Below are 26,023 nucleotides of genomic sequence, written 5' to 3'. Positions count from 1 at the left end.
GTGTCGCTTTTAAATTCACTGGCTTCACTAAAAATGTATTACACTACTGTAAAATATTTAATATACTAGTATAATATTAAAAAAACTTAAAAGTTGGAGTAAGAGTGAAGTAAAAAAAGTACAAAATAGATTACAAGATTTTAAAAGCATGAGTGTAAGGGCACTTTTTGAAACTTGCACATTGATTGGGCGTATCAAGTTGGTCAAGGCACTCTCAAAGAGGAATTCATAGAATGCATTCATGATGGCTTTCTTGAACAGCATGTTACTGAACCTACAGAGAAATATACTATTTTAGATCTGGTCCTCTGTAATGAGACAGGTAAAATTAGTGATCTTGTAGTTAAGGATCCTCTTGGGAAGAGTGATCACAGCATGATTAAGTTTCTCATAGAAGTGGAGGGATGCAATGGTTCGATCTAAAAAAACAGTGTATTATGCCTAAACAAAGGAGACTACAATGGGATGAAGGAGGATTTGACTAATGTAGACTGGGAACTCAGGCTATATGGTGGGACAGTTGAGGAACAGTGAAAGACTTTCAAGGAGAGTTTTCACAGTGCTCAACAAAAGTATATTCCAGTTAAAAGCAAGGACAGTAAGGTTGGGGAGAACCAGCCTTGGTTAACTAAGGAAATAAAAGGCATCAAACTAAAAGCTTATGCATACAAAATCCCCAAGAGAAGTGAGAAATTGGAAGATTGGGAAAACTTTAAAAAGCAACAAAGAACCACAAAGCAAGCAATAAGGAAAAGGAAAATGGATTATGAAAATATACTAGCACAAAATATAGAGAGTAAAAGTTTTTATAATTATATAAAGTGGAAAAGAGCGGCCTAAAGAGAATATAGGTGCCTTGGAGAACGAGAAGGGGGAATTGATATTGGGTAATGAGGAAATGGCAGAGGCTTTGAATGACTATCCTGTGTCAGTCTTCAAGGTGGAGGACACGTCCAACACGCCAAAGAGAGATGTTATGAGAACCTCGATATAATAGCCATCACAAACAGGTAGTGCTGAGCAAACTTGTGGGCCTGAAGATAGACAAGTCCCCTGGTCCTGATGGAATGCATCCCAGGGTACTGAAAGAAATGGTAGAAGTTATTGTAGAGGCTTTGGTGATAATTTACCAAAATTCTCTGGACTCTGGGTAGGTCCCAGCAGATTGGAAGACAGCGAATATCACATCACTGTACAAAATACAAGTAGGCAAAAGGCAAGTAACTATAGGCCACAACACACACAAAATGCTGGTGGAACACAGCAGGCCAGGCAGCATCTATAGAGAGAAGCGCTGTCAACGTTTCGGGCTGAGACCCTTCGTCAGGACTGTTTGATGAACTCACTGGAGTTCTTTGAGGATATAACAAGCGTAGTGGATAGAGGGGAACAGATGGATGTTACTTGGATGGATGGATTTTCAGAAGATGTTTGATAAGGTGCTGCATAAAAGACTTATTCATAAGATAAGGATGCATAGAGTTGGGGTGATGTATTAGCATGGATAAGGGGATTGGTAAACTAATAGAAAGCAGAGAGTTGGGAAACATGGGTGTTACTCTGGTTGGCCATCGGTGGTGAGCGGTATGCTGCAGGCGTCAGTGCTGGGTCCACAACTGTTCATGATAGACATTAATTATCTGGAAGAGGGGACTGAATGCAGTGTTTCTAAGATTGCTGATGATCCTAAATTGAGTGAAAAATCAAACTGTGCAGAAGATATTCAGAGTCTGCAGAGATATAAGTTAAGTGATTGGGGCCTGGTAGATGAAATACAATGTTGGTAAATGTGAGGTCATCCACTTTGGATGGAAAAATGGAAAAGCAGATTATTATTTAAATGGTATAAAATTGCAACATCCTACTGTGCAAAGGGACTTGGGAGTACTTGTGCATGAATCACAAAAGGTTGGTTTGCAGGTAGGGCAGGCTATCAAGAAAGCAAAGCCTTCATTGTTAGAGATATTGAATTTAAGAGGAGAGAGGTTATACTGCAACTGTACAGGGTATTGATGAGGCCACATCTAGAGCACTATGTGCAGTTCTGGTCTCCTTACTTGAAGAAGGATATACTGGCTTTGGAGGCACTGCAGAGGAGATTCACCAGGTTGGTTCCAGAGAAAAGGGATTAAGTCTATGAGATTGAATGGCCTGGGACTATGCTTGCTGGAATTCAAAAGAACGAGAGGAGATCTTGTAGAAACATAAAATCATGAAAGGGATAGATAAGACAGAGGGAGGAAAGTGGTTTCCACTGGTAGGTCTGACTAGAACTAAGGGACATAGCCTCAAGATTCAGAGAAGTAGATTTAGGACAGAGATGAGGAGGAACTGCTTTTCCCATCAAATCGTGAATCTGTAGAATTTTCTGCCCAATGAAGCAGTGGAAGCTACCTCAGTAAATATATTTAAAACAAGGCTGGATAGATTTTTGCATAATAGGGTAATTAAGGGTTATGGAGAAAAGGCAGGTAGGTGGAGATGAGTCCATGACCAGATCAGCCATAATCATATTGAATGGTGGAGCAGGATCAATGGACCGGATGGCCTACTCCCAATCCTATTTCTTATGCTCTTCAAGTCGTCAAGTCACTTTTATTGTCATTTCGACCATAACTGCTGGCACAGTACATAGTGAAAATGAGGCAACGTTCTTCAGGACCATGGTGTTACATGACACAGTACAAAAACTAGAATGAACTACATAAAAAACAACAGAGAAAGCTACACTAGACTACAGACCTACACAGGACTGTGTAAAGTGCACAAAAACAGTGCAGGCATTACAATAAATAATAAACAGGACAATAGGGCAAGGTGTCAGTCCAGGCTCTGGGTATTGAGGAGTCTGATAGCTTCGGGGAAGAAACTGTTACATAGTCTGGTCGTGAGAGCCCGAATGCTTCGGAGCCTTTTCCCAGACGGCAGGAAGGAGAAGAGACTGTATGGGTGCATGGGGTCCTTCATAATGCTGTTTCCTTTGCGGATGCAGCGTGTAGTGTAAATGTCCGTGATGGTGGGAAGAGAGACCCTGATGATCTTCTCAGCTGACCTCACTATCCGCTGCAGGGTCTTGTGATTCGAGATGGTGCAATTTCCAAACCAGGCAGTGATGCAGCTGCTCAGGATACTCTCAATACAACCCCTATAGAATGTGATGAGGATGGGGGGTGGGAGATGGACTTTCCTCAGCTTTCGCAGAAAGCAGAGATACTGCTGGGCTTTCTTTGCTCTGGAGCTGGTGTTGAGGGACCAGGTGAGATTCTCCGCCAGGTGAACACCAAGAAATTTGGTGCTCTTAACGATCTCTACCAAGGAGCTGTTGATGTTCAGCGGGGGAGTGGTTGCTCCGTGCCCTCGTGAAGTCAACAACCATCTCTTTTGTTTTGTTCAGATGAAGAGACAGGTTGTTGGCTCTGTACCAGTCTGTTAGCTGCTGCACCTCCTCTCTGTAAGCTAACTCGTCGTTCTTGCTGAAGGGACCCACCACGCTCATGTCATTGGCGAACTTGATGATGTGGTTCGAGCTGTGTGTTGCAGAACAGTCATGTGTCAGCAGAGTGAACAGCAGTGGACTGAGCATGCAGCCCTGGGGGGCTCCTGTGCTCAGCGTGATGGTGTTGGAGATGCTGCTCCCGATCCAGACTGACTGAGGTCTCCCAGTCAGGAAGTATAGGATCTTATGAGTATTAACAGAACTCCTTGTAATAATAGGCTGAAATATCTGTCAGTCCAGCACATCACAGCCTGCAACTTGAAGATGTTTCAAAATTACTATTTAAAAGTACTCATGTACAATATTAAACTGCATTTTATAAAATTAAACACATTCAACTATAAAATTTTATCTTTAGTCTCATCAATATGCTCCTTGTTGAACTATATCCTGTACACTAAAGTTAAAATTTTTACTTCCAGGACATCAGGAAACAAGCTTGCACACAGACTGGGACATATTTAAGACAGCAGCCTCCTATGATAACCATACAGACATTGAGGAGTATGCTAAGGCAGTAATTACGGTAGCTACATAGCCAAATGCACGGAGGATGTCACTGTGATGAAAACCTTCACCGCACGTGGTTATCAAAAGCCATGGATGACAACAGAGGTGCATTCGCTACTGAAGGCCCTTGACACAGCCTACAGATAGGGGGTCAGGAGTGCGCTTCGATCAGCCAGGACTGTGCTTTCACTAGGGATCAGGAAAGTGAAAAGGGCCTATGCGGGCAAAATACATGGATACTTCTGTGACACAGGTGACACCAGACGGATGTGACAGGGAATTCAAGCTCTGACAGACTACAAGATCAGGCAGAAAACTGATGACAGCGACGCCTCTCTTCCAGACAGGCTCAACAATTTCTTTGCACACTTCGAAGCATCAAACTCTATAGCAAAGGGGAGAGCCAGTCCCTTCTTACCATCTGACCAGCCGGCTCCAATCATTGATTCAGAGCACACATGGAGGACTCTTGCCAGGGTCAACCCACGAAAAGCGGGAGGTCCCGACAATATTCCTGGACGTGTGCTCAAAGAATGTGCTGATGCATTAGCAGATGTCCTGACAGACATTTTCAACATCTCCCTTAGACAAGCCATTGTCTCCAGATGCTTCAAAACCTCCACAATCATCCCTGTAGCAAAGAAATCAGTTGTAGCCTGTCTGAATGATTACTGTCCCGTCGCCCTGACCCCCATAGTGATGAAATGTTTTGAACGGCTTGTCAAGCCTCATATCACAGCCAGCCTCCCCTCATCGCTGGATCCTCTAGTTTGCTTATCGTCCAAATCACTCTAAGGAGGACGCAATATCCACCACACTGCACACAGCTCTCTCTCACGTGGACAATAAAGACACTTATGCCAGAATCCTGTACATTGATTTCAGTTCAGCGTTCAATATCATCATCCCGCAGAGACTAGTGGAGAAACTGTCGCTGCTTGGCCTTAACACTGTCATGTGTCGCTGGATTCTGAATTTCTTCACGGAGAAACCACAGTCAGTCCATGTTGGCAGGAATATCTCTGATTCCATCACACTGAGCACTGGATCCCCACAAGGCTGTGTGCTCAGCCCATTGTTGTTTACACTGCTAACACATGACTGTGCAGCCAGATTCAAGGGGAACCTGATCATTAACTTTACTGATGATACCACAGTGGTGGGGCTCATCAGCAAAAATGATGAAACAATGTACAAGGAGGAGGTCAAACACCTAGAGAGCTGGTGCAGTGACAACAACTTGATGCTTAATGTCACCAAAACCAAGGAGATAATCATTGATTTCAGACAGTCTCAGCCTGAGCACTCACCCCTCAGCATCAGCGGCTCCACAGTGGACAGAGTGGAAAACATCGTTCCTTGGGGTGCAGATCTCGGACAATCTCACCTGGTCCAGGAACACCACTGGGATTGTGAAACAGGCCCAACAGAGATTGCACTTACTGAGGAGACTTAAACAAGCATCACTCCCCACTAACATCTTAACTACATTCTACAGAGGCGTGGTTGACAGTGTGCTGACCTTCTGCATCACAACCTGGTACTCCAGTTGCAGTGCTTCCGACAAAAAAGCTTTGCAGAGGGTGGTTAGGGGAGCAGAGAAGGTTATTGGGGTCTCCCTACCTTCTGTCCAAGACCTCTTTCAGAGTCGATGCCTCCAGAAGACACGGTACATCATTAAAGACCCCTCACACCCTCTCCATAAACTGTTTGTTCTTCTACCATCAGGCAAACGTTACAGGAGCATCAAAACAAAAACCACAAGGCTACTAAACAGCTTCCTCCCACAGGCAGTCAGACTGCTAAATAGCTGCTCTACCTGACTCTGTTTTGGACACTTTTAACTTGCACTGGACACTTATTACTTGATTTTAACCGATATGTGGTTGTTGTGTTTTACTATTTATTGTTATGTTTATTATTTAGTGTTGCGTTGTTATGTTATGATTGCACTTGCCCCTGGGAAACGCTGTCTCATTCTGCCCTGCAGAGCTGATTTGCGGTTAGAATGGCAAAAAAGTTTTTGAATCTTGAATCTTGAGAAAATGTGTAACAGAAAGCACACAAATGTGTTCTGGTTTTTCTACATTCTCCAAGAAAAAAGTTGTCTCCCCAATTAAAATCAATGGATTTACTGGATTAATTCTGCTTCAATGGTCAAAAATGGTCACCACATAAATCTGGTGAGTCATTTTGAGTGGATACCAATACCAAATTAATGGAGCTAAGCATTAATTACTTAGCTGTAATACAATTCATGCATGGCAAGAATACAAAAGGTATTTTATTACTGCATTTTACCTATTACTATAATTACCCTGCTTAATGGAGAACACACATGACAGCATCGCCCAACAAATGGCCGCTTTCTGCTCAGAATTGACTCCTTTCCAGTAGCAGCTGCAGACTGAAACACACCAGAACTGGAATAGTATTTTACCTGTAAAATATTAGAGCAGAATAATAAAGGCATGAGAGGAATTTTGGTAAATAATGCAGTTGAAATTAAAAAGCCCTCCAGGACATAAAAATGTGTTGTCAATACCAACATGTTAGAAACACCTTAATTTAAAAGGAAAACCAACAATGGCACAATTTTAGTCAGTGCATTCCCCCATAACTGCTTGAAGCATGCGTAAATGCGAGAATGATCACCCCCACCTTCATCTCTGCTCAATGATCCAAATTTTTACAAATTGCTGAAAAGTACTCTGACAAAACCTTAGCTATAAACTACCTGAATCAGAATCAGGTTTACTATCATTGACATATGTCATGAAACTTGTTTTGTGGCAGCAGTACAATGCAAGATTTAAAATTAGTTACAAATTACAATAAAAAATTTTAAATAGTGCAAAGGCAAAATAGTGAGAGAGGGATCAGGGTTTCATAGACTTTGCAGAAGGCTGACGGTCTTCCTCTCCCTTACGGTAGTCATGAGAAGAGGGCATGTCCCAGATGGTGAAGGACAGCTAGATACTAGTTTCTATGGCTGGGTAGCTGATGCACCATCAATAACTCTCGGAGACGTGAGGCGAGATATTGGCTTTTATTGGCTGGAAGAAAGAACAAGCAGCAAGTGACCGCCACACAATATCCTGGAGACTGAGGCCGGGGCTGTGCCTCCAATCACCTTTATACTGGGGTCCGTGGGAGGAGCCACAGGAGCAGTCAGCAGGGGGGGGGCGTGTCCAGACAGGTATATATAGTTCACCACAGTAGCTCTCTGTTTAAGATGGCAATGAATGGCACTGCAGCGCCACAAGAGACTGTCCTTTCTCTGTTTCAGGTCACCAGGTACACCTCAGACTTTCAGTACAAATCTAAGACATCATTTGCAGAAGTTCTCTGATGACTCTACAGTGTATCAGAGATGGGCAGGAGTCAGAGTACAGAGGACTAGTGGACAAGTTTGTAGAGTGGTGCACAAGGAATCACCTGCTCCTGAAAGTGGCCAAAACCACGGAGATAGTGATTGATTTTAGGATGAAGAGTTCCAGTAGTGGAATACAAATACTTGGGTGTTCACCTTCACAACTCTTAAGAGACTCCTGGATAGGTACATGAAGCTTAGAAAAATAGAAGACGAGAGCTCTGTTGGCAGCCGATGGAGTAACATCATCTTAGATTGCTCCTACCCTACTTACTTTATTGTCTCCTACCAGTTTTTTTTTGAAATCTTATTATATTTTAATACTGCTCTACTATGGCTGGGAAAAAAAAAACTTTTGCAAAAGAAAGAGAAACAGAAGATGAATCCCCAGTCACTTTGGCTTCTATCAGCGATTTCCTTAAACGGCAAAAATTGATATTTTCTGAGGAGTTACAATGACTTAACAGCAAATTGTATACAATCAAACTAACTGAGCATGAGAATCGAATTTAGGAAAATACTGCAAAACTGGTGACACTTGGAGGATGTTGAAGATACAATTAAACTCTACAAAGAGTTATCCTTATCCAATGAAAAAATGATGAAAAGGATTATTAGTTTAGAAAATAGAAACAGGAGAAATAATTTATGAATTCTGGGTCTTAAAGAATCAATTGAAGGCGCTGACCCTACGAAGTACTTTGCAAACTTTCTGAAACAATTACGCCCTGCTTTATTCACTTCTGAGCCGAAGCTCGATCGAACATATCACTCGCCGACTTCGAAGCCATTGTCATTGGCAGAGAGACCCAGGCCGGTCATTCTAAGTTTTCATGAATTTTGTATTAAGGACCGTTTAATTCGCCATACCTGTCGACTAGGAATGATCGATTTTCATGGTTACGAGGTCAGATTTGTGGAAGACTATTCGCCTGAAGTCATGGCTGATCGTATGAAATACAAAGAAGTCATGTTGGAACTGTACGATAAAGGATTTAAACCATCCCTTTGGTTTCCAGCTCGTCTGAGTATTGTTTTGAAGAACGGATTGCAAAGAAGAATAAAGTCGGTTGAAGATGCAAAAGAGTTTCTAAAGGCAGAAGTCCAAAACTTATATTTCATATTTGATTAGTTTTTTCTTCTGTTAATATGAATCTGAAATAAGGTTTCAATAAGCTTACGTTTTGGATGTTCATATACTGTCTTTTGATATATATTTTTGATAACTTTTTCATTATATCCTGTTACGAAGGATGAACAGCTCTGATGGGCAGAAGGGTGCAGTCGCCCATGCCCCCTCCCCTTTTGGAAAATTACAAATCGCTACTATTTCGATGCTGCTAACCAGGAAGTAAGAGAGACAAAAGGAAATCTGCTAGGGCAGTTGTTATTGATAACAGCTCATGAAAGTTAATGAGAGAGACACAGCTAACAAAAGGAGAGTGGAACCATTGATTACTCCTATTGTCTTTTGGAGAAGGATTGTGTACTTGGTACTGTTCTATTCATTGAAACCCCTCAGGGGGCAACCAGAGTGGGCTGGTTTGATGGGTTACATCATCCCAACCTGATTGACACCTGAAACCCCGTGAGTGGGGATAAAAGTGAGGTCTGGGGTAACACCCCTCAGACGCACCAGGAGAAACGCTAGTGAGCATCAGAACCCCCACGAGACAGGGTGGGAGATCGGAGACCGAACGAAGGATTGGTAAATTTTAACTCTCAATGTTTTGTAGCGAAACCAGTGGGGGCTTGTGTGTGTGTCCACCCTTGCCTGGGTGACGAGTCCACCACGGAAGAACGGTCTAGCTAAAGGACGGAGGGGTCATACGTGAATGGCCACAATAACAACGCATCGACGGATCAAAATCGTAAAGGAAGGTTGGCAAGATAATAGCTGTTACTATTCACACATTTTCTCTCTCTCTCTCTCTCTCTCCAACAATTGAAACACCGCAACCAACAACTACCGCAGCCAGCATGAACTGAACTGAACTTTATATTTCCATCTGACAATTCATTATCCCCTAGACAACGATAGAGCTTGTTTCATTAGTGATTATTATTACACCCGCACTTTTAGGTTTAGTATTGCTAACGTATATTCTCTGTATATTCGTATTGATATTATTTTGTATATTTTTGCTAATAAATATTGTTGAAAATAGTATCACCAGACTCCAACGGACACTTCTATCTTTGCTGGTAAGACACCCAGTTACGGGGTTCGTAACAATCCCTTTTTGAGGCTTTATTTTAATATAGCTTTCTTTGAATTTGTTTAAATTGACCCTTTTATATTTTTGAATACGGAGTTATTTTTCTTTCTATGTTGTGTCTTAGGTAGGGACATATTTGACCTTGAAGGACCGGAGTTTCCGTCAACGGGATTTTTTGGGGAGCGAACTTAGTTCTTAGCTCGCTGACTGCCTATTGGTCAGCCTTCTGGCTTTGGGTGGGGGAGGAGTTAGGGTCTATTTCTTTCTGGGAGCTGTGTTGGGTTGATTATATGACTGTCTGTTTGACTACCTTACCTTACAATTTGCTTTCTAGTTTTAATAACTTATGGCCAGATCTCTTAATTACATGGCAAACACGAGGAAATCTGCAGATGCTGGAAATTCAAGCAACACACACAAAATGCTGGTGGAACGCAGCAGGCCAGGCAGCATCAATAGGGAGAAGTGCTGTTGACATTTTGGGCTGAGACCCCTCGTCAAGACTAACTGAAAGGAAAGATAGTAAGAGATTTGAAAGTAGGAGGGGGAGGGGAAAATGCTGATTTATTAAGTGTGTGTGGCTGGTTTGAAATGATAAGGGAAGACCGGAGGGGGTGGGATGAAGCTAAGAGCCAGAAAGGTGATTGGCAAAAGAGATACAGAGCTAGAGAAGGGAAAGGATCATGGGACAGGAGGCCTAGGGAGAAAGAAAGGGGGAGGGGAGCACCAGAGGGAGATGGAGAACAGGCAGAGTGATGGGCAGAGAGAGAAAAAAAACTAAATATATCAGGGATGGGGTAAGAAGGGGAGGGGCATTAACAGAAGTTAGAGAAGTCAATGTTCATGCCATCAGGTTGGAGGCTACCCAGCCGGTATATAAGGTGTTGTTCCTCCAACCTGAGTGTGGCTTCATCTTGACAGTAGAGGAGGCTATGGACATATCAGAATGGGAATTGGACGTGGAATTAAAATGTGTGGCCACTGGGAGATCCTGCTTTCTCTGGCAGACAGAGCGTAGGTATTCAGCAAAACGGTCTCCCAGTCTGCGTCGGGTCTCACCAATATATAAAAGGTCACACTGGGAGCTGCCTGGCCTGCTGCGTTCCACCAGCATTTTGTGTGTGTTGCCGAAATATTAACTTATTTAGTTTGAATGTGAAAGGGTTGAGTCATCCCATTAAAAGGAACAAAGTGTTTGCTTATATTAAAAAATTTAAAGCACCCATTTTTTTTTTTACAAGAAACACAGAGTTTTTTTACTCGGTGGAAGGGTATGCAATTCCATTCTTCGTTTAATGCAAAATCACGTGGAGGTGAGATTTTTGTAGATAATACAGTTTCCTTTGTTCAACTTAAAGTTGTTTCAGATCCTAATGGTTGATTTGTTATTTTATCAGTGAGTTTAGACAGTAAATTGATTGTTTTTGCTAAGGTATATGCCCCCAACGTAGAGGATCCAGGATTTTTTGAACGTCTATTTTCATTTCTGCCAGACTTGTGTACTTACTCTCTTGTAATTGTAGGAGATTTTAACTGTTGGTTAGATCCAGTATTAGATGCTCATCTGTCAAACTAGCCACACACACTTAATAAGTCAACTTTGTTTATCTAATCCTTTCTAACTAAATGTGGTATGGTTGATGATTGGCGTTTTCTTCATCCGACGGACAGGGAGTATTCTTTTTTCTCTTATGTCCATCATTCTTACACCAGGATTGATTATTTTTTTATTGACAGTTGAATGATTCCATTGATTCTATCATTCGAATATAAAGAGATTGCTACTTCTGACCATTCTCCTGTACTTCTATCTTTAAATATTCCTGGTCCTATCCCTATGAGTAGTTAATTTAACTCTGTTATCCGATGAGGACTTTCTAAAATTTATTAAGAATCGAATTACTTTTTTTTGGAAGAAAATACGTTAGAAGAGACGTCCAGTCTTATTATATGGGATATTTTTAAAGCATATATCTGGGGTCAAATTATTTCTTCTTCTGCAAACATCATTAAAAAAACTAAAAGAGAGAAACGAACTAGCTAATCAGTTAAAACAACAGGATCGTAACTATGCTTCGGCACCTGATCCTGAAACATATAAGAGACGTATTGAAACGAAAACTAAATATGATCTCCTTTCAACCCTTCCAATTGAAGGCCAGCTTTTAAAAGATAGTAGTCAATTTTATATTCATGGAGATAAAACTGGTAAGCTACTGGCTAATCAATTGAAGCCATTTATAGCCAAGCAGCAAATTTAAAAAATACATAAAATTAATGGGGATATGACAACTGACCACTTTGAAATTAATGACACTTTTAGGGAATTTTATTCCAAATTGTATAGTTCTGTCTCTGTTAATGACAGTATTGCAATTAATAATTTTTTAGATCAATTAAATATTCCCAATCTTTCAATAGATGACCGTAGGCAATTGGATCAACCCAGTTGTCAGGAGCAAGTTGCTCAGGCTATTCGAGAATTGCATTCTAGGAAATCCCCAGGACCTGATGACTCTGGAGAGTTTTATAAGGATTTTTCCTCTTTGCTTATACCACACTTATGTTCTACCCTTACAGATTCCTTCAAGGTAGGAAGATTACCGCAGTCTTTTTACGAAGTTTCCATTTCGCTTATTCTCAAAAAGAATAAGAATCCTACCGAATGTTCTTCATATAGACCTTTCTCTTTACTCAATTTTGATACTAAAATTTTATCTAAAGTGTTGGCTCGCAGATTTGAAAATATTATATTTTCTACAGTTTCCAATGATCAGACAGGATTTATTAAAAATCGATATTCCCATTTTAATATACGGTGTTTGTTAAATGTTAAGCATTCTCCATCTAAGGAAATATTAGAATGTGTGATATCTTTGGATGCAGAGAAGGCCTTTGACAGAGTTGAATGGAATTATCTTTTCACATCCTTAGAAAAATTTAATTTTGGACCTAATTTTATTCATTGGATTAAATTACTTTATTTATTTCCCTCTGCTTGGGTTCTTACTAATCTTCAGACTTCTAAACCCTTTCATTTCATTTTTCAATCTTTTTTATTGATTTTCAAATAAAGAATATACAAATCGGAAGAGGAGTTTAGCAAGTAGATAATATAAAAGACATATAATCAGCAATAATAAAAACAGAAAGTATATAATGTCAAAATCAAATAGGTAAAATATTATGCTGTTATATATAAAATGGTCAAAAAAAACTACAACTCCTCATAGCAATCATAGAAAAAAGATTGGAAATTTTATTGATAAAAGAAAATAACCCCACTAACTAAACCCTTTAAACTCCAACATGGAACTAGACAAAGTTGTCCTTTGAGCCCTCTGCTTTTTGATTTGGCATTAGAACCCTTAGCAATTGCTTTTCAAGAGTCTAAAGAGATTACTGGCATTTTAAGGAGAGGTACTATTCATAAAGTGTGCTGATGACTTATTGCTTTTTATATCTAATGTTACAACCTCTTGTTACGAATGTTACGAATGAAGGGAGCAAAGTCGCCCCCCCCCCCCCCACTGTTTGAGAATCGCAAGATCGCTGTTATTTCGGGTCTGAGACCCAGGAAATGAGAGATACACAGCATGTCAGGAAATGAGTGAGAGAGAGAGAAACGCAGGATCACAGCAAAGGCAGTTGTTATAGGCAACGCAGAATACACAACAAGGTGGAATGTCTCCTAACAAAAGCGGAACGGAACCACTGATTACTGCTATTGTCTCTTGGAGAAGGAATTGTGTATTGAGTACTGTACTAGTCATTGAAACCCCTCAGGGGACAACCAGAGTGGTCTGGTTGAGGGATTGCATCATCCCAACCTGATTGACATCTGAGACCACGTGAGTGAGGATAAAAGAGGGGTCTGGGGAACACCCCTTAGACACACCAGGAGAAACGCTAGAAATCCAGTGACAGCGTTTTATAGCGAAAGCCGGTGAGAGCTCGTGTGTGTCCTCCCTTGCCTGGGTGGCGGGCTGATCACGGAAGAACGGTTTAGCTAAAGGAGAGGTCATACTTGAACGGCCACAACAACGAGACACCGACGGATCGAAATCATAAAGGAAGGTTGGCAAAAACAATAGCGGTAACTGTTCCCATTCTTCTATCTCTCACTCTCTCCAACAATTGCAACACAGCGACAAACAAACGACGGCAGCCTGTGTGAACTGAAACGAACTTTATATTTCCATTGGACAATTCATTATCCCCTAGACAACGATAGAGCTTATTTCTTATTGATTATTATTATACCCGCACTTTTAGGTTTAGTATTGACGACGTATATTATCTGTATATTTGCATTGATATTATTTTTGTGTATTTTTACTAATAAATACTGTTAAAAATAGTATCACCAGACTCCAACGGACACCTCTATCTTTGCTGGTAAGTAACCCAGTTATGGGGTTCGTAACACTCTTTACCATTTGTGTTCCGTTTACTGACTAATTTTAGTCAGTTGTCAGGATATAAATTAAATTTACATAAGAGTGAACTGTTTCCTTTAAACAATTTAATACCATCTGATATTAACCTTCCTTTTAAAATTAAAAAAACAATTTATGTATTTAGAAGTAGTAATCACTAATTATAAAGATTTATTTAAGGAAAATTTTTAAACTTTATTGAATTACGTTAAAAAAGACTTTCTAATTGGTGCCTCTCTTTATCACTGATTGGCTGAATTAATTCTATTAAAATGAATATCTTACTTAAATTTATATACCTTTTTCAAGCTGTGTCTGTTTTTATTCCTAAATCTTTTTTTTTTGATTCTTTGGATTCAATTATTTCTTCCTGTATATGGAAGAATAAAAAACCTCAAATAAATAAAGTTTATCTTCAAAAAACCAAACAGAATGGAGGCTTTGCCTTACCCAATTTTAGATTATACTACTGGGCAGTTAATATACGAAGTATTTCGTTCTGGATAGATTACATTAACCATGAGAATTCCCTCTATGGGTTTCTTTGGAACTCAATTCTGTTATGAAATTTTCCATTACTTCTTTACTTGGATCCTCGCTTCCTCTATCTTTAAATAAACTAACTGACAATGTGGTGGTCAAACATACTTCGAGGATTTGGTTACAGTTTAGAAAACATTTTGGTTTAATGAGATTCTCCCTCTCAAGTCCCATCTTTTCTAATTGTTTTTTTAAACCATCTTTAATGGACTTACCTTTTAAAGAATGGGATAGATCGGGTATTAAAGGCTTTCAGGATTTGTTTGGTGGAGGGAATCTCTCTTCTTTTCTGCAACTTTCAATGAAATTTAACCTTTCCAATACTCACTTTTAGAGATTTTTTAAGATCCCAACTACATACATTTCCTACAAGTCCAGATAAGAATATAATAGATACAATCTTTAATCTGAAAACCTTTGACAACAGTTCAATATCTCACATTACAGTCTGCTGTTGGGACTGAAAAAGGCCTCTTTAAATAAAATTAAAGGAGACTGGGAAAAGGATTTACAGATTCTCATATCTGAAGAGAACTGGAAGACTATTTTAAAACTGATTAATTCTTCATCATTATGTGCTCATCATTCTTTATTACAATTCAAAGTGTTACATAGAGTTCATATGTCTAAAGACAAGCTCTCTCGTTTCTACACAAATATTTCCCCCTACTGTGATAGATGTACTAATGGAGCGGCCACACTAAATTGTATGCTTTGGACATGTCTGAGCCTTGCAAAATTTTGGAAAGATGTATTTCAAACTTTTTCTGTACTCTTCAATGTTAGTTTTAAGCCCAATCCCTTGACTGCCATATTTGGTATTGTTGAGGATAGTATTACAAAACTGAAGCCATCTAATTTGCGGGTATTGGCCTTTATGTCTCTTATGGCCAGGAGAGTGATCTTGCTCAAGTTGAAGGAGGCTGCCCCGCCCACTCATGTTCAATGGCTAGCTGAAGTTATGTTGTGCCTTGATCTGGAGAAGATTCGTTGTTCTATTTCTGATTCAAAACATGATTTTCTAATGTTATGGGGACCCTTTCTGAGTTATTTTCATATTCTTTGAACTGTTACTGAAGTATGGATCTGAGCCATTATTATTACAGTATTATATGGTAAGGTTTTTATCCTCTTTTTTTTCCACCAACCAGCTCATTTTGGTAGTGGGGGTAGATTTTTTAAAAAACAAAATACAATCATTTTACTTTATTTCATTTTCATAATTCAATCTTTTTTTCTACATGATTGATTTGGAATATGGGACACTGTGATCATATTACTGTGATTTAAATGTAATGTAATTCATATTATTTGTACCCTTATGAATTTTGTATTTATATCCATGCAATTTATATATTAATAAAAATACTGAAAGAGAAAAATAGAGGACTATGGGTAACCCTATGTAATTTCTAAGGTAAAGACATGTTTGGCACAGCTTTGTGGGCTGAAGGGCCCGTATTGTGCTGTAGGTTTTCTATGTTTCTATGACAACAGACCTGACTGGAAAGCCAACACCAAGGCTGTTTGCAAGAAGGGGATGAGCAGACTCTGTTTCCTAAAGAAGCTGAGATCCTTCAGAGCGTGCAGCAGGATGTTGGAGGTCCCTTACTAGTCTGTTGTAGCGAGTGCAGTCTTCTCTGCTTTATGTTGGGGGAACAGCGTCAGTGCTGGCGATGCAAAACGACTAAAAAAGACCATAAGATATAGGAGCAGAAGTAGGTCATTTGGCCCATCAAGTCTGCTCCATTGGGCTGATCCAATTCTTCTAGTCATCCCCACTCCCCTGCCTTCTCGCCATACCTCATCAGAAAGGTTGGATCTGTCCTTGGCTACAACCCGGACTCTTTGAGTTAGTAGTGGAGAGGAAGTCACTAAATAAACTGTTAACCATTATGGACAATCGGGCACATCCTCTCCATGACCTAGTGAATAAATAGTGGAGCTGTTTTGAACAGATTCATTTAGCTCCGCTGTCACAAGGATTGTTATAAAAAATCTTTCCTCCCAAATGCAATTAGCATATACAACAGTTCATCTCTGTGCAACAGGAAAACACACATCATTGTACAATAGTCTCTGTTTCATTATTTCGGACATTATTATTGTACATTGGTAAATTGTTATCGTGTATATTATTATTCTGTACTTCATTTGTTAACATTATATTCATTATCATTGCTAAGTATGTTTTTAAATGCTGCTGTAACAAAATAATTTCCCACTCAGGACCAATAAAGTACTTACTATTATTATGAAGATGGATGCTGTTTTACTGCAACAATGTTCCGTATAGATGTGCTCAATGGTGGAAAGGACTTACGCGTGATGGTCTGGACCGTATCCACTATACCAGACTGTGATGCAGCCTGTCAATATATTCACAGCCACACATCTATAGAAGTTTATCAAAGTTTAGGTATCATGCCGAATCTTCACAAATCGAGGCACTGCCATGCTTTTTTTGTAACTGCACTTATGTGCTGGTCAGAGGATAGATCCTCTGAAATGATAACACTGAGGAATTTAAAGTTGCTGATCCTTTCCATCTCTGATCCTCTGATATTGGCTGACTCAGGGACCTCTGGTTTCCTCTTCTTGAAATCAATAATCAGCTCCTTACTCTTGCTGACAGCTTATTGTTGTGGCACCACTCAGCCAGATTTTCAAACTTTCTCCTATCTGCTGATTCATCACCAGCTTTAATTCGGCCTATGACAGCAAACTTGAACATGGCACTGGAGCTGTACTTAGCCACACAGTCATAAGTGTAAAGCGAGTAGAGCAGGTGGCTAAGCAAACAGCCCTGTGATGCACCTGTGCTAATGGAAATTGTGGAGATGTTGCCAATCTGAACTGACTAGGGTCTGCAAGTGAGGAAATCCAGGATCTAATTGCATAAGGATGTATTGAGGTCAAGGACTTGAAGCTTATTGATTAGTTTTGAGGGGAATGATGGTATTTAATAAAGAGCGCCCTGATGTTTGTACCTTTGCTGTCCAGATGTTCTAGGGTTGAGTGAAGAGCCAATGAAATGGTATCTGCTGTGGACCTGTTGCACTGCTAGGCAAATTGGAGTAGCTTTAAATCACTTCTCAGGCAAGAGTTGATATGTTTCATCACCAACCTCTCAGAATATTTAATCACTGTTGATGCAAGGTCTTTATAAGTTAGCAAAAGTTTATATAAATATATATAGCAGAAGAGAGTGGCTAAAGTCAACGTAGGTCCCTTGGAAGACGATATTTGGGCATCATTATGCCAAAAGATTTGGCAAAATTATCAGAATGTAATTATCAGTCAATATATAAAAAATTAAGGAAGATATAACAAGATGGAACCTAATTCCTTTTTTAGTCTCAGTTCAAGGATGGAATCTATTAAAATAAATATACCGGTACTGCCCAGACTATTATATCTCTTTCAGACCCTACCAATAGAGATTAATCAAAATCAATTCAATGAATGGAACAAAATGTTATCAAAATGTATTTGGCAAGGTAAAAGGCCTAGAGTTCATCTCAAAACTTTGCAATTAGCCAAGGAAAAGGGGAGGATGGAGCCTACCTTCTCTTAGAGATTATTATTCTGCAGCTCAGTTGAGAGCTGTGATATGTTGGTGCAACCCATCATATCACGCTCAATAGGAAAACATTGAGGAGCTGGTACTTCCCATCCCCAAATAGGCAATTTCGGCTGATAACAACCTACAAAGGTACATAAATACTATTGATAACCCATGGGTGAAATGGACTCTTAAAATATGGAAAACTATTCTAAAAGAATATAAACTAGAGGGAGATATTGCAATTCTTAAATGGTGTGCATATGACTCGGATTTTACGCCGAATAAACTGGATGCTAGATTTAAGGACTGAACAGCTAAAGGAATAACAGTTCTTTGCAATATAATGAAAGGAACACTGTTCAGTTTTGAAATGCTTAAAGAGAAACACTTACTAGAAAAACAAAACTTTTATCGGTATTTACAGATGTGACAATATGTTAATAGGACAGTTAAAAATGTAACCAAGACAAGTACATGCTTGATAGAGAAATTTAGAAAAGCATATAATTCAGATAATGGTAGCAGAATCATTTCAACCGTGTATAAGGTTTTGTCAAATCTTAAAACACATTTAACTTCATACATTAAAACAAAATGGGAGAAGGAAGGAGGGATAATTATATCTGAGGAAGAATGGACAATAATATGGAGGTATCAATGGAAGTGTACCAGTTAACAGGAATGGAGGGAGTTCAGGTGGAAAAACTTAATAAGATATTTAATTACGCCCTCTCAGAAATCCCATTATGATAGTAACCTCCCTGTTTGCTGGAGAAATTGTGGAAATCAAAATGCAAACCATTATCATATTTTCTGGGAATGCCCCATTATCAAAGACTATTGGAGTGGGTTACACATTGCCCTATAAGACATCTTTAAATGTGAAATACTCTTAGAAAGTAAGACCATATATTTTGGGTATATACCTCAAGAATGGCTGAAAAGAGATAAATATTTAATGAATATACTGCTGGTGGTTGGTAAAAAAGACTCTTACTAGGAAATGGTTATCACAGGAAAGCTTAACCTTAAATGCATGGATGGAAATTACAAACCCCGTTTCCAGAAAAGTTGGGATATTTTCCAAAATGCAATAAAAACAGAAATCTGTGGTATGTTAATTCACGTGAACCTTTATTTAACTGACAAAAGTACAAAGAAAAGATTTTCAATAGTTTTACTGACCAACTTAATTGTATTTTGTAAATATACACAAATTTAGAATTTGATGGCTGCAACACACTCAACAAAAGTTGGGACAGAGGCATGTTTACCATTGTGTTACATCACCTTTCCTTTTAATAACACTTTTTAATCGTTTTGGAACTGAGGATACTAATTGTAGTAGATTTGCAATTGGAAATTTTGTCCATTCTTGCTTGATATAAGACTTCAGCTGCTCAACAGTCTGTGGTCTCCGTTGTCTGATTCTCCTCCTCATGATGCGCCATACATTTTCAATAGGAGATAGATCTGGACTGGCAGCAGGCCAGTCAAGCACACGCACTCTGTGTCTACAAAGCCACGCTGTTGTAGCCCGTGCAGAATGTGGTCTGGCATTGTCCTGCTGAAATAAGCATGGACGTCGCCTTGATGGCAGCATATGTCTCTCTAAAATCCTAATATACGCCTCAGAGTCAATGTACCTTCACATACATGCAACCCACCCATGCCGTGGGCACTGATGCACCCCCATACCATCACAGATGCTGGCTTTTGTACCTTTCGCTGATAACAATCAGGATGGTCGTTTTCATCTTTGGCACGGAGAACTCGACGCCCGCTTTTTCCGAAAACTAGCTGAAATGTGGACTCATCTGACCACAGCAAATGGTTCCACAGTTTTTCGGTCCATCTGAGATGAGCTCGGGCCCAGAGAACTCGCCGGCGTTTCTGCATAGAGTTGATGTATGGCTTCCTCCTTGCGTAATAGAGTTTCAAGTTGCATTTCTGGATGCAGCGACAGACTGTGTTAAATGACAATGGTTTTCCGAAGTACTCCCGAGCCCAGGTGGCTATAATTGTCACAGTACCATGACGATTTCTTAGGCAGTGCCGCCTGAGGGCTCGAAGATCACCCGCATTCAACAGTGGTTTCCGACCTTGCCCTTTACGCACTGAGGTGTCTCTGAATTCTCTGAATCTTTTCACAATATTATGTACTGTAGATGCTGAAAGAACTAAATTCTCTGCAATCTTGTGTTGAGAAATGTTCCTTTTGAACTGACTAACAATTCTCTCACGAATTTTAGCATAAAGGGGTGAGCCACGACCCATCCTTGCTTGCAAAGACTGAGCCTTTGATGGATGCTACTTTTATACCCAGTCATGATACCTCACCTGCTACCAATTAGCCTGCTTAATGTGGAGTCTTCCAAACCGGTGTTACTTGAATATTCTGTGCACTTTTCAATCTTATTTTAACTCTGTCCCAACTTTTGTTGAGTGTGTTGCAGCCATCAAATTCTAAATTTGTGTATATTTACAAAATACAATTAAGTTGGTCAGTAAAACTATTGAAAATCTTTTCTTTGTACTTTTGTCAGTTAAATAAAGGTTCACGTGAATTAACATATCACAGATTTTTGTTTTTATTGCATTTTGGAAAATATCCCAACTTTTCTGGAAATGGGGTTTGTACAAAGGACATTTACAAAATGGAGAAGATAACAACAGCATCTGTTAATCATAAGTTGGAACAATTTGATTCATACTGGGAAAAATAGTTTAACTACATAACACCTCATAGGCCTGATTTTATTCTCACAAATCAATGAATATGTTGTAAAAAAAAAAGATCACTCCCTACTTGTACATAGTTTTCTCCTTTCACTTGTTCTTTCTTTCCTCTCTTTTCTGTAAGTGTATACCTCAGATAAATATTATGTGGAGATTTGTGGCATTTATGACTATATGATATATATGTACAATATTTGAAATACATCTTATGGAAATGTTTGTTTGATGATGAACGTCAATAAAAAATAAATTACAAAAAAAAATTCAGGGGAGAAGATTGAGGACGGAGATGAGGAGAAACTGTTTTTCCCAGAGGGTGGTGAATCTGTGGAATTCTCTGCCCAGGGAAGCAGTTGAGGCTTCCTCACTAAATATATTTAAGAAACAGTTAGATAGGTTTTTACATAGTAAGGGAATTAAGGGTTATGGGGAAAAGGCAGGTAGATGGAGCTGAGTTTACAGACAGATCAGCCATGATCTTATTGAATAGCAGGGCAGGCTCAATGGGCCGGTTGGCCTACTCTTGATCCTATTTCTTATGTCTACGAGACAATAGTATTTGAAGCAGGTTACCACGTACTTCTTAGGCATTGGCAAAATTGAAGCCTGCTTGAAGCAGGTGGATACCTCAGACAGCCAAAGCAAGATGTTAAATATCTCAGCACATTTCTAACTAGTGAACTGTCTGGGCTATAACCTTCTCCTAACCTGAGGAGAGCTTGCATACCAATGTGACAACAAAATCAGGGCCCTAAGTAAGGATAGATGTGTCCTCTGAACCAAAGGTTTCTTTAATCAGCAGATAAGTAAGTACACTATTTTTATGAAAACAGTGTAGTAGTACTAAGAACAAACAATTATTCCTTTGTAAGCTTCAAAAAATGTTTTAGAGTAGAAAAGAGACAGAGAGGATCTGGAAGTTCTGAGAGGGAATTCCAGATCATAAGAACTTTGGCAACTGAAAACACAGTTTTAACACAATATGGACGATTAAGTTGTCCAAATGATACAAGCATAGTTATCGCAGAAGACTGGAAAGGACCAGAGAAATAGGGAGGGGCAAAAACCAAAGATGTAAATTTTAGAACCCACTGATATAAACCAGTGTGTGATAGCTAATACACAGGTGATGAACAGGACCATTTAACATTATAAAGGAAAAGGTAGCATAGACTTAAATAACCCTCAAGGTTATTTAATCTGAAGCATAAAATGTATTTGGGGTGGGAGGGTAGGGGGTCCCAGACAGGACTAGTAAAAATGACATAGAACATACACAGTACAGGCCTTTGGCCCATAATGTTGTGCCAACCTTTTAATCTATTCCCTCCTATGTAGCCCTCCATTTTAAAAAAAATCATCTATATGTCATGATACAGAGTTGTAACAGTAGACAAACCAAGACATGATTGAGCTTGCTCAATGTTATAGAGTTGGAAATTGGTGGACTTGGAAATAGTACAGTTGGCCCTGCTTATCCGCGAGATCTGCATGTGCGAATTCAACCAGCCTCGAATCGAGAAAACCCGGAAGTACTCTTCCAGCACTTGTTGTTCGAGCATGTACAGACTTTTCTTTCTTGTCATTATTCCCCAAACAATGCAGTATAGCAACTATTTTACAAAGCATTTACATTGTATTAGGTATTGTAAGTAACCTAGAGATGATTTAAAGTATACAGGAGGATGTGTGTAGGTTATCGTGGATCGGGATCGAAAAAAAACTGAAGTTCTCTTACTAAGCAAGTCAGAACAGGTACATCTGGTATTATTTAGTGTCAGTTAGTCTTAGTATATATTTTACCTTTCTACGCATATAAAACACTTAAGAAACGTATGTTTCAGCGCCGGGTTCGGGAAATCTGTGCTGGGTTGATGTGCAGGATCAAAAACCCAAAACCCATAATTGAACCACTGTGTTGCTTAATAATAATTGTAGCTTTCATCGGGGTAGGGCCTTTCTCACTTTATCCTTTAAAATTGTTCTGATCGTTGGCCGACTGTAGCCTAACGCTTTTCCAATGACCGATGGTGTTTCACCTCTTTCCGATCGCTTTATTATTTCCACTTTATTTTCAATCGTGATCGTGATTATTTTCATGAACAGAAACACTGCAGATTCAGGTCCTAAAGTCAACGGCACTGAGACAGGTTAAATAATGTCCGGGGTTCCGCTGGGTCTTAAGTTCCAGCGCATTGAGACAGGTTGAATAAGGGACTTGAGCATCCACGTTTTTTGGTATCCACGAGGGGTCCCGGAACCAATCCCTTGCGGATAAGGAGGGCCCATTGTACAACCATCTTGCGACAAAGGTGCTGAACAGCATGTTTCTATTTTAGACAGGTATCAGGAAGATGGATGAAGATTCCACCACCACTCTCCATATGGCACACACCCAACTTGTTCCCCTCCACCACCATTCTCCTCCATTTGATGGAAATGGTCCTCACTCAAAAATTTCTCCTTTGGCTCCTTCTACTACCCCCAAACCAAAGATGTAGCCATGGGCACTCTCATGGGTCATGGCTCTGCCTGCCTTTTCGCAGCTACATGGTATAGTGTGTTCCAAGCCTACACCAGTATCACTCCCCAACTTTTCCTACACTACACTGACAACTGCATTGTGACTGCTTCCTGCATCCATGCTGAGCTTGTCAACTTTATCAACTTTACCCCCATCTTCTACCCTCAAACTTACCTGGTTCATTTCCAACACCTTCCTCCCCTTCCTTGATCTCTCTGTCTCTATCTTTAGAGACAGTTTATTTACTGATAACTTTTATAAATCCACTGATTCTCACAGCTACTTGGACTATACCTCTTCCCAATCTGTCACTTGTAAAAACGCCGTCCCCTTCTCTCAGTTCCTCTGTCTCTGCCACATCTGCTCACAGGATAAGGCTATTCAATGAATAATGAATGTCCTCCTTCTCAAAGAAAGGGGCTCCCTTCTTTCACCATCAACAATGCCCTCATCCGCATCTCTTCCACTGCCATTTCGCACACATCTGCCCTCACCCCATCCTCCTGCCACCCCACCAGGGATAGGGTTCCTCTTGTCTTCACCTACCACCCCAGAAGCTGCAACCAACGAATAATTCTCTGTAACTTCCAGCATCTCCAACAGGATCCCACCACCAAGCACACTTTTCCCTACCCCCACCCATCACTTTTTGCTTTCTACAAAGATAGCTCCCCATGCAGCTCCCATGTCTAATCATCACTCCCCACTGATCTCCCTCCTGGTACTGATCCTTGCAAGTAGAACAGGTGCCATACCCGTCCCCATACCTCCTCCCTTATTACCATTCAGGGTCCTGAACAGTCCTTCTGAGGCAACACTTCACCTGTGCAACACACACAAAATGCTGGTGGAATGCAGCAGACCAGGCAGCATCTATAGGAAGAAACACATTCTACTTTTCGGGCCGAGAGCTTTCGTCAGTCTGTTGGGGTCATCTACTGTATATCACTGAGACCTGATGTAGATTGGAAGACAGCTTCAGCAAGCACCTATGCTCTATCCGCCAGAAAAAACAGCATCTCCCAGTGGCCAACTATTTCAATTCTACTTCCCATTCCCATTCAACATGTTAGTCCATGGCTTCCGTTACTGCCGTGATAAGACCACACTCAGGTTGGAGGAGCAACAATTTATATATCATCTGAGTAGCCTCCAACCTGATAACATGAACATTGATTTCTCAAATTTCTGGTAATTTTCCCCCCACTTCACCATTCCCACTTTTCTCTGTCACCTTCTCTCCTTACCTGCCCATCACCTCCCTCTGGTGCTCCTCCTCCTTCCCTTTCTTCCATGGTCTTCTACCTTCTCTTATCAGATTTCTCCTTCTCCAGCTCTTTATCTATTTCACCTATCAACTTCCCAGCTCATTACTTCACCCCTCCCCCACTCCTAGTTTCACTTATACCCTACCAATTTGTACTTCTTCCTCTACTCTCCCCACCTTCTTAATCTAACTTCTCATCTTTTTTTTCCAGTCCACGAAACATTTTTGCTTTCCTGGAGCCTCTTAAGTTGTGCATTGGTATAAGAAAGAAAGGTAACTCCATAAAAGAACTGTAAAATTACTTTACATTTGATAATTTGCTTACTAGCTCATCACTGGAAATCTTCATTCCATTGCCAGCTTGTGCGTGAGAGTTTGACAAATGAGCATTGTCAATCACTGAAGTCATGCACACTGAATCAGCCATGTCCCCGTTTATTGGAGAACTGTAAATAAAAAGCAAAATATATTTTTCAAGAACAGGTAAATCTTCAGTATTAAAAGTATATTAAAAATGTTAGGGAACTGATATCCAAATTTACATATAATCATAGACAACGAATGCTGTAGTCCCTCAAAAACAATAACTTTAGCACAGTGAAGGCAATGTTAACTATTGAGCTGATAGATAGAACATAGACCATAGAATAGTACAGCACAGTACAGGCCTTTCGGCCCACAATGTTGCGCCGACACTTAAACCCTGCCTCCCAAATAAACCCCCACCTTAAATTCCTTCATATACCTGTCTAGTAGTCTCTTAAAATTCACTAGTGTATCTGCCTCCACCACTGACTCAGGCAGTGCATTCCACGCACCAACCACTCTCTGAGTAAAAAACCTTCCTCTAATATCCTCCTTGAACTTCCCACCCCTTACCTTAAAGCCATGTCTTCTTGTACTGAGCAGTGGTGCCCTGGGAAAGAGGCGCTGGCTGTCCACTCTATCTATTCCTCTTAATATCTTGTATACCTCTATCATGTCTCCTCTCATCCTCCTTCTCTCCAAAGAGTAAAGCCCTAGCTCCCTTAATCTCTGATCATAATACATACTCTCTAAACCAGGCAGCATCCTGGTAAACCTCTTCTGTACCCTATCCAATGCTTCCGCATCCTTCCAATAGTGAGGCAACCAGAACTGGACGCAGTACTCCAAGTGTGGCCTAACCAGAGTTTTATAGAGCTGCAGCATTACCTTGCAACTCTTAAACTCTATCCCTCAACTTATGAAAGCTAACACCCCATAAGCTTTCTTAACTACCCTATCTACCTGTGAGGTAACTTTCAGGGATCTGTGAACATGTACCCCCAGATCCCTCTGCTCCTCCACACTACAAAGTATCCTGCCA

At 40.1% G+C, this 26,023-nt stretch overlaps 1 protein-coding gene across 6 annotated transcripts in view; it reads right to left on the bottom strand.

Moving 5' to 3' along the window:
* Nucleotides 1–26,023, bottom strand: part of gpam (glycerol-3-phosphate acyltransferase, mitochondrial) — a 165,907-nt gene that overhangs the window by 79,563 nt on the left and 60,321 nt on the right. For 3 of the 6 annotated variants that reach the window (XM_073027878.1, XM_073027880.1, XM_073027879.1), the window contains 2 exons: nucleotides 24,983–25,121; nucleotides 6,324–6,446 (listed from right to left, as the gene is read on the bottom strand). In XM_073027878.1, coding sequence (XP_072883979.1) covers nucleotides 6,324–6,446; nucleotides 24,983–25,102 — 243 coding nt within the window. In that variant the 5' untranslated portion in view covers nucleotides 25,103–25,121. The remainder of the gene's footprint in view (nucleotides 1–6,323; nucleotides 6,447–24,982; nucleotides 25,122–26,023) is intronic. The other 3 variants (XM_073027881.1, XM_073027882.1, XM_073027877.1) reach the window with 1 other exon arrangement.

This window comes from Hemitrygon akajei, chromosome 23, assembly GCF_048418815.1.
Source record: "Hemitrygon akajei chromosome 23, sHemAka1.3, whole genome shotgun sequence".
Classification (NCBI taxonomy): domain Eukaryota; kingdom Metazoa; phylum Chordata; class Chondrichthyes; order Myliobatiformes; family Dasyatidae; genus Hemitrygon; species Hemitrygon akajei.
The sequence above is the reverse complement of the archived record's forward strand: the minus strand, read 5'-3'. Positions and strand labels throughout refer to the sequence as shown.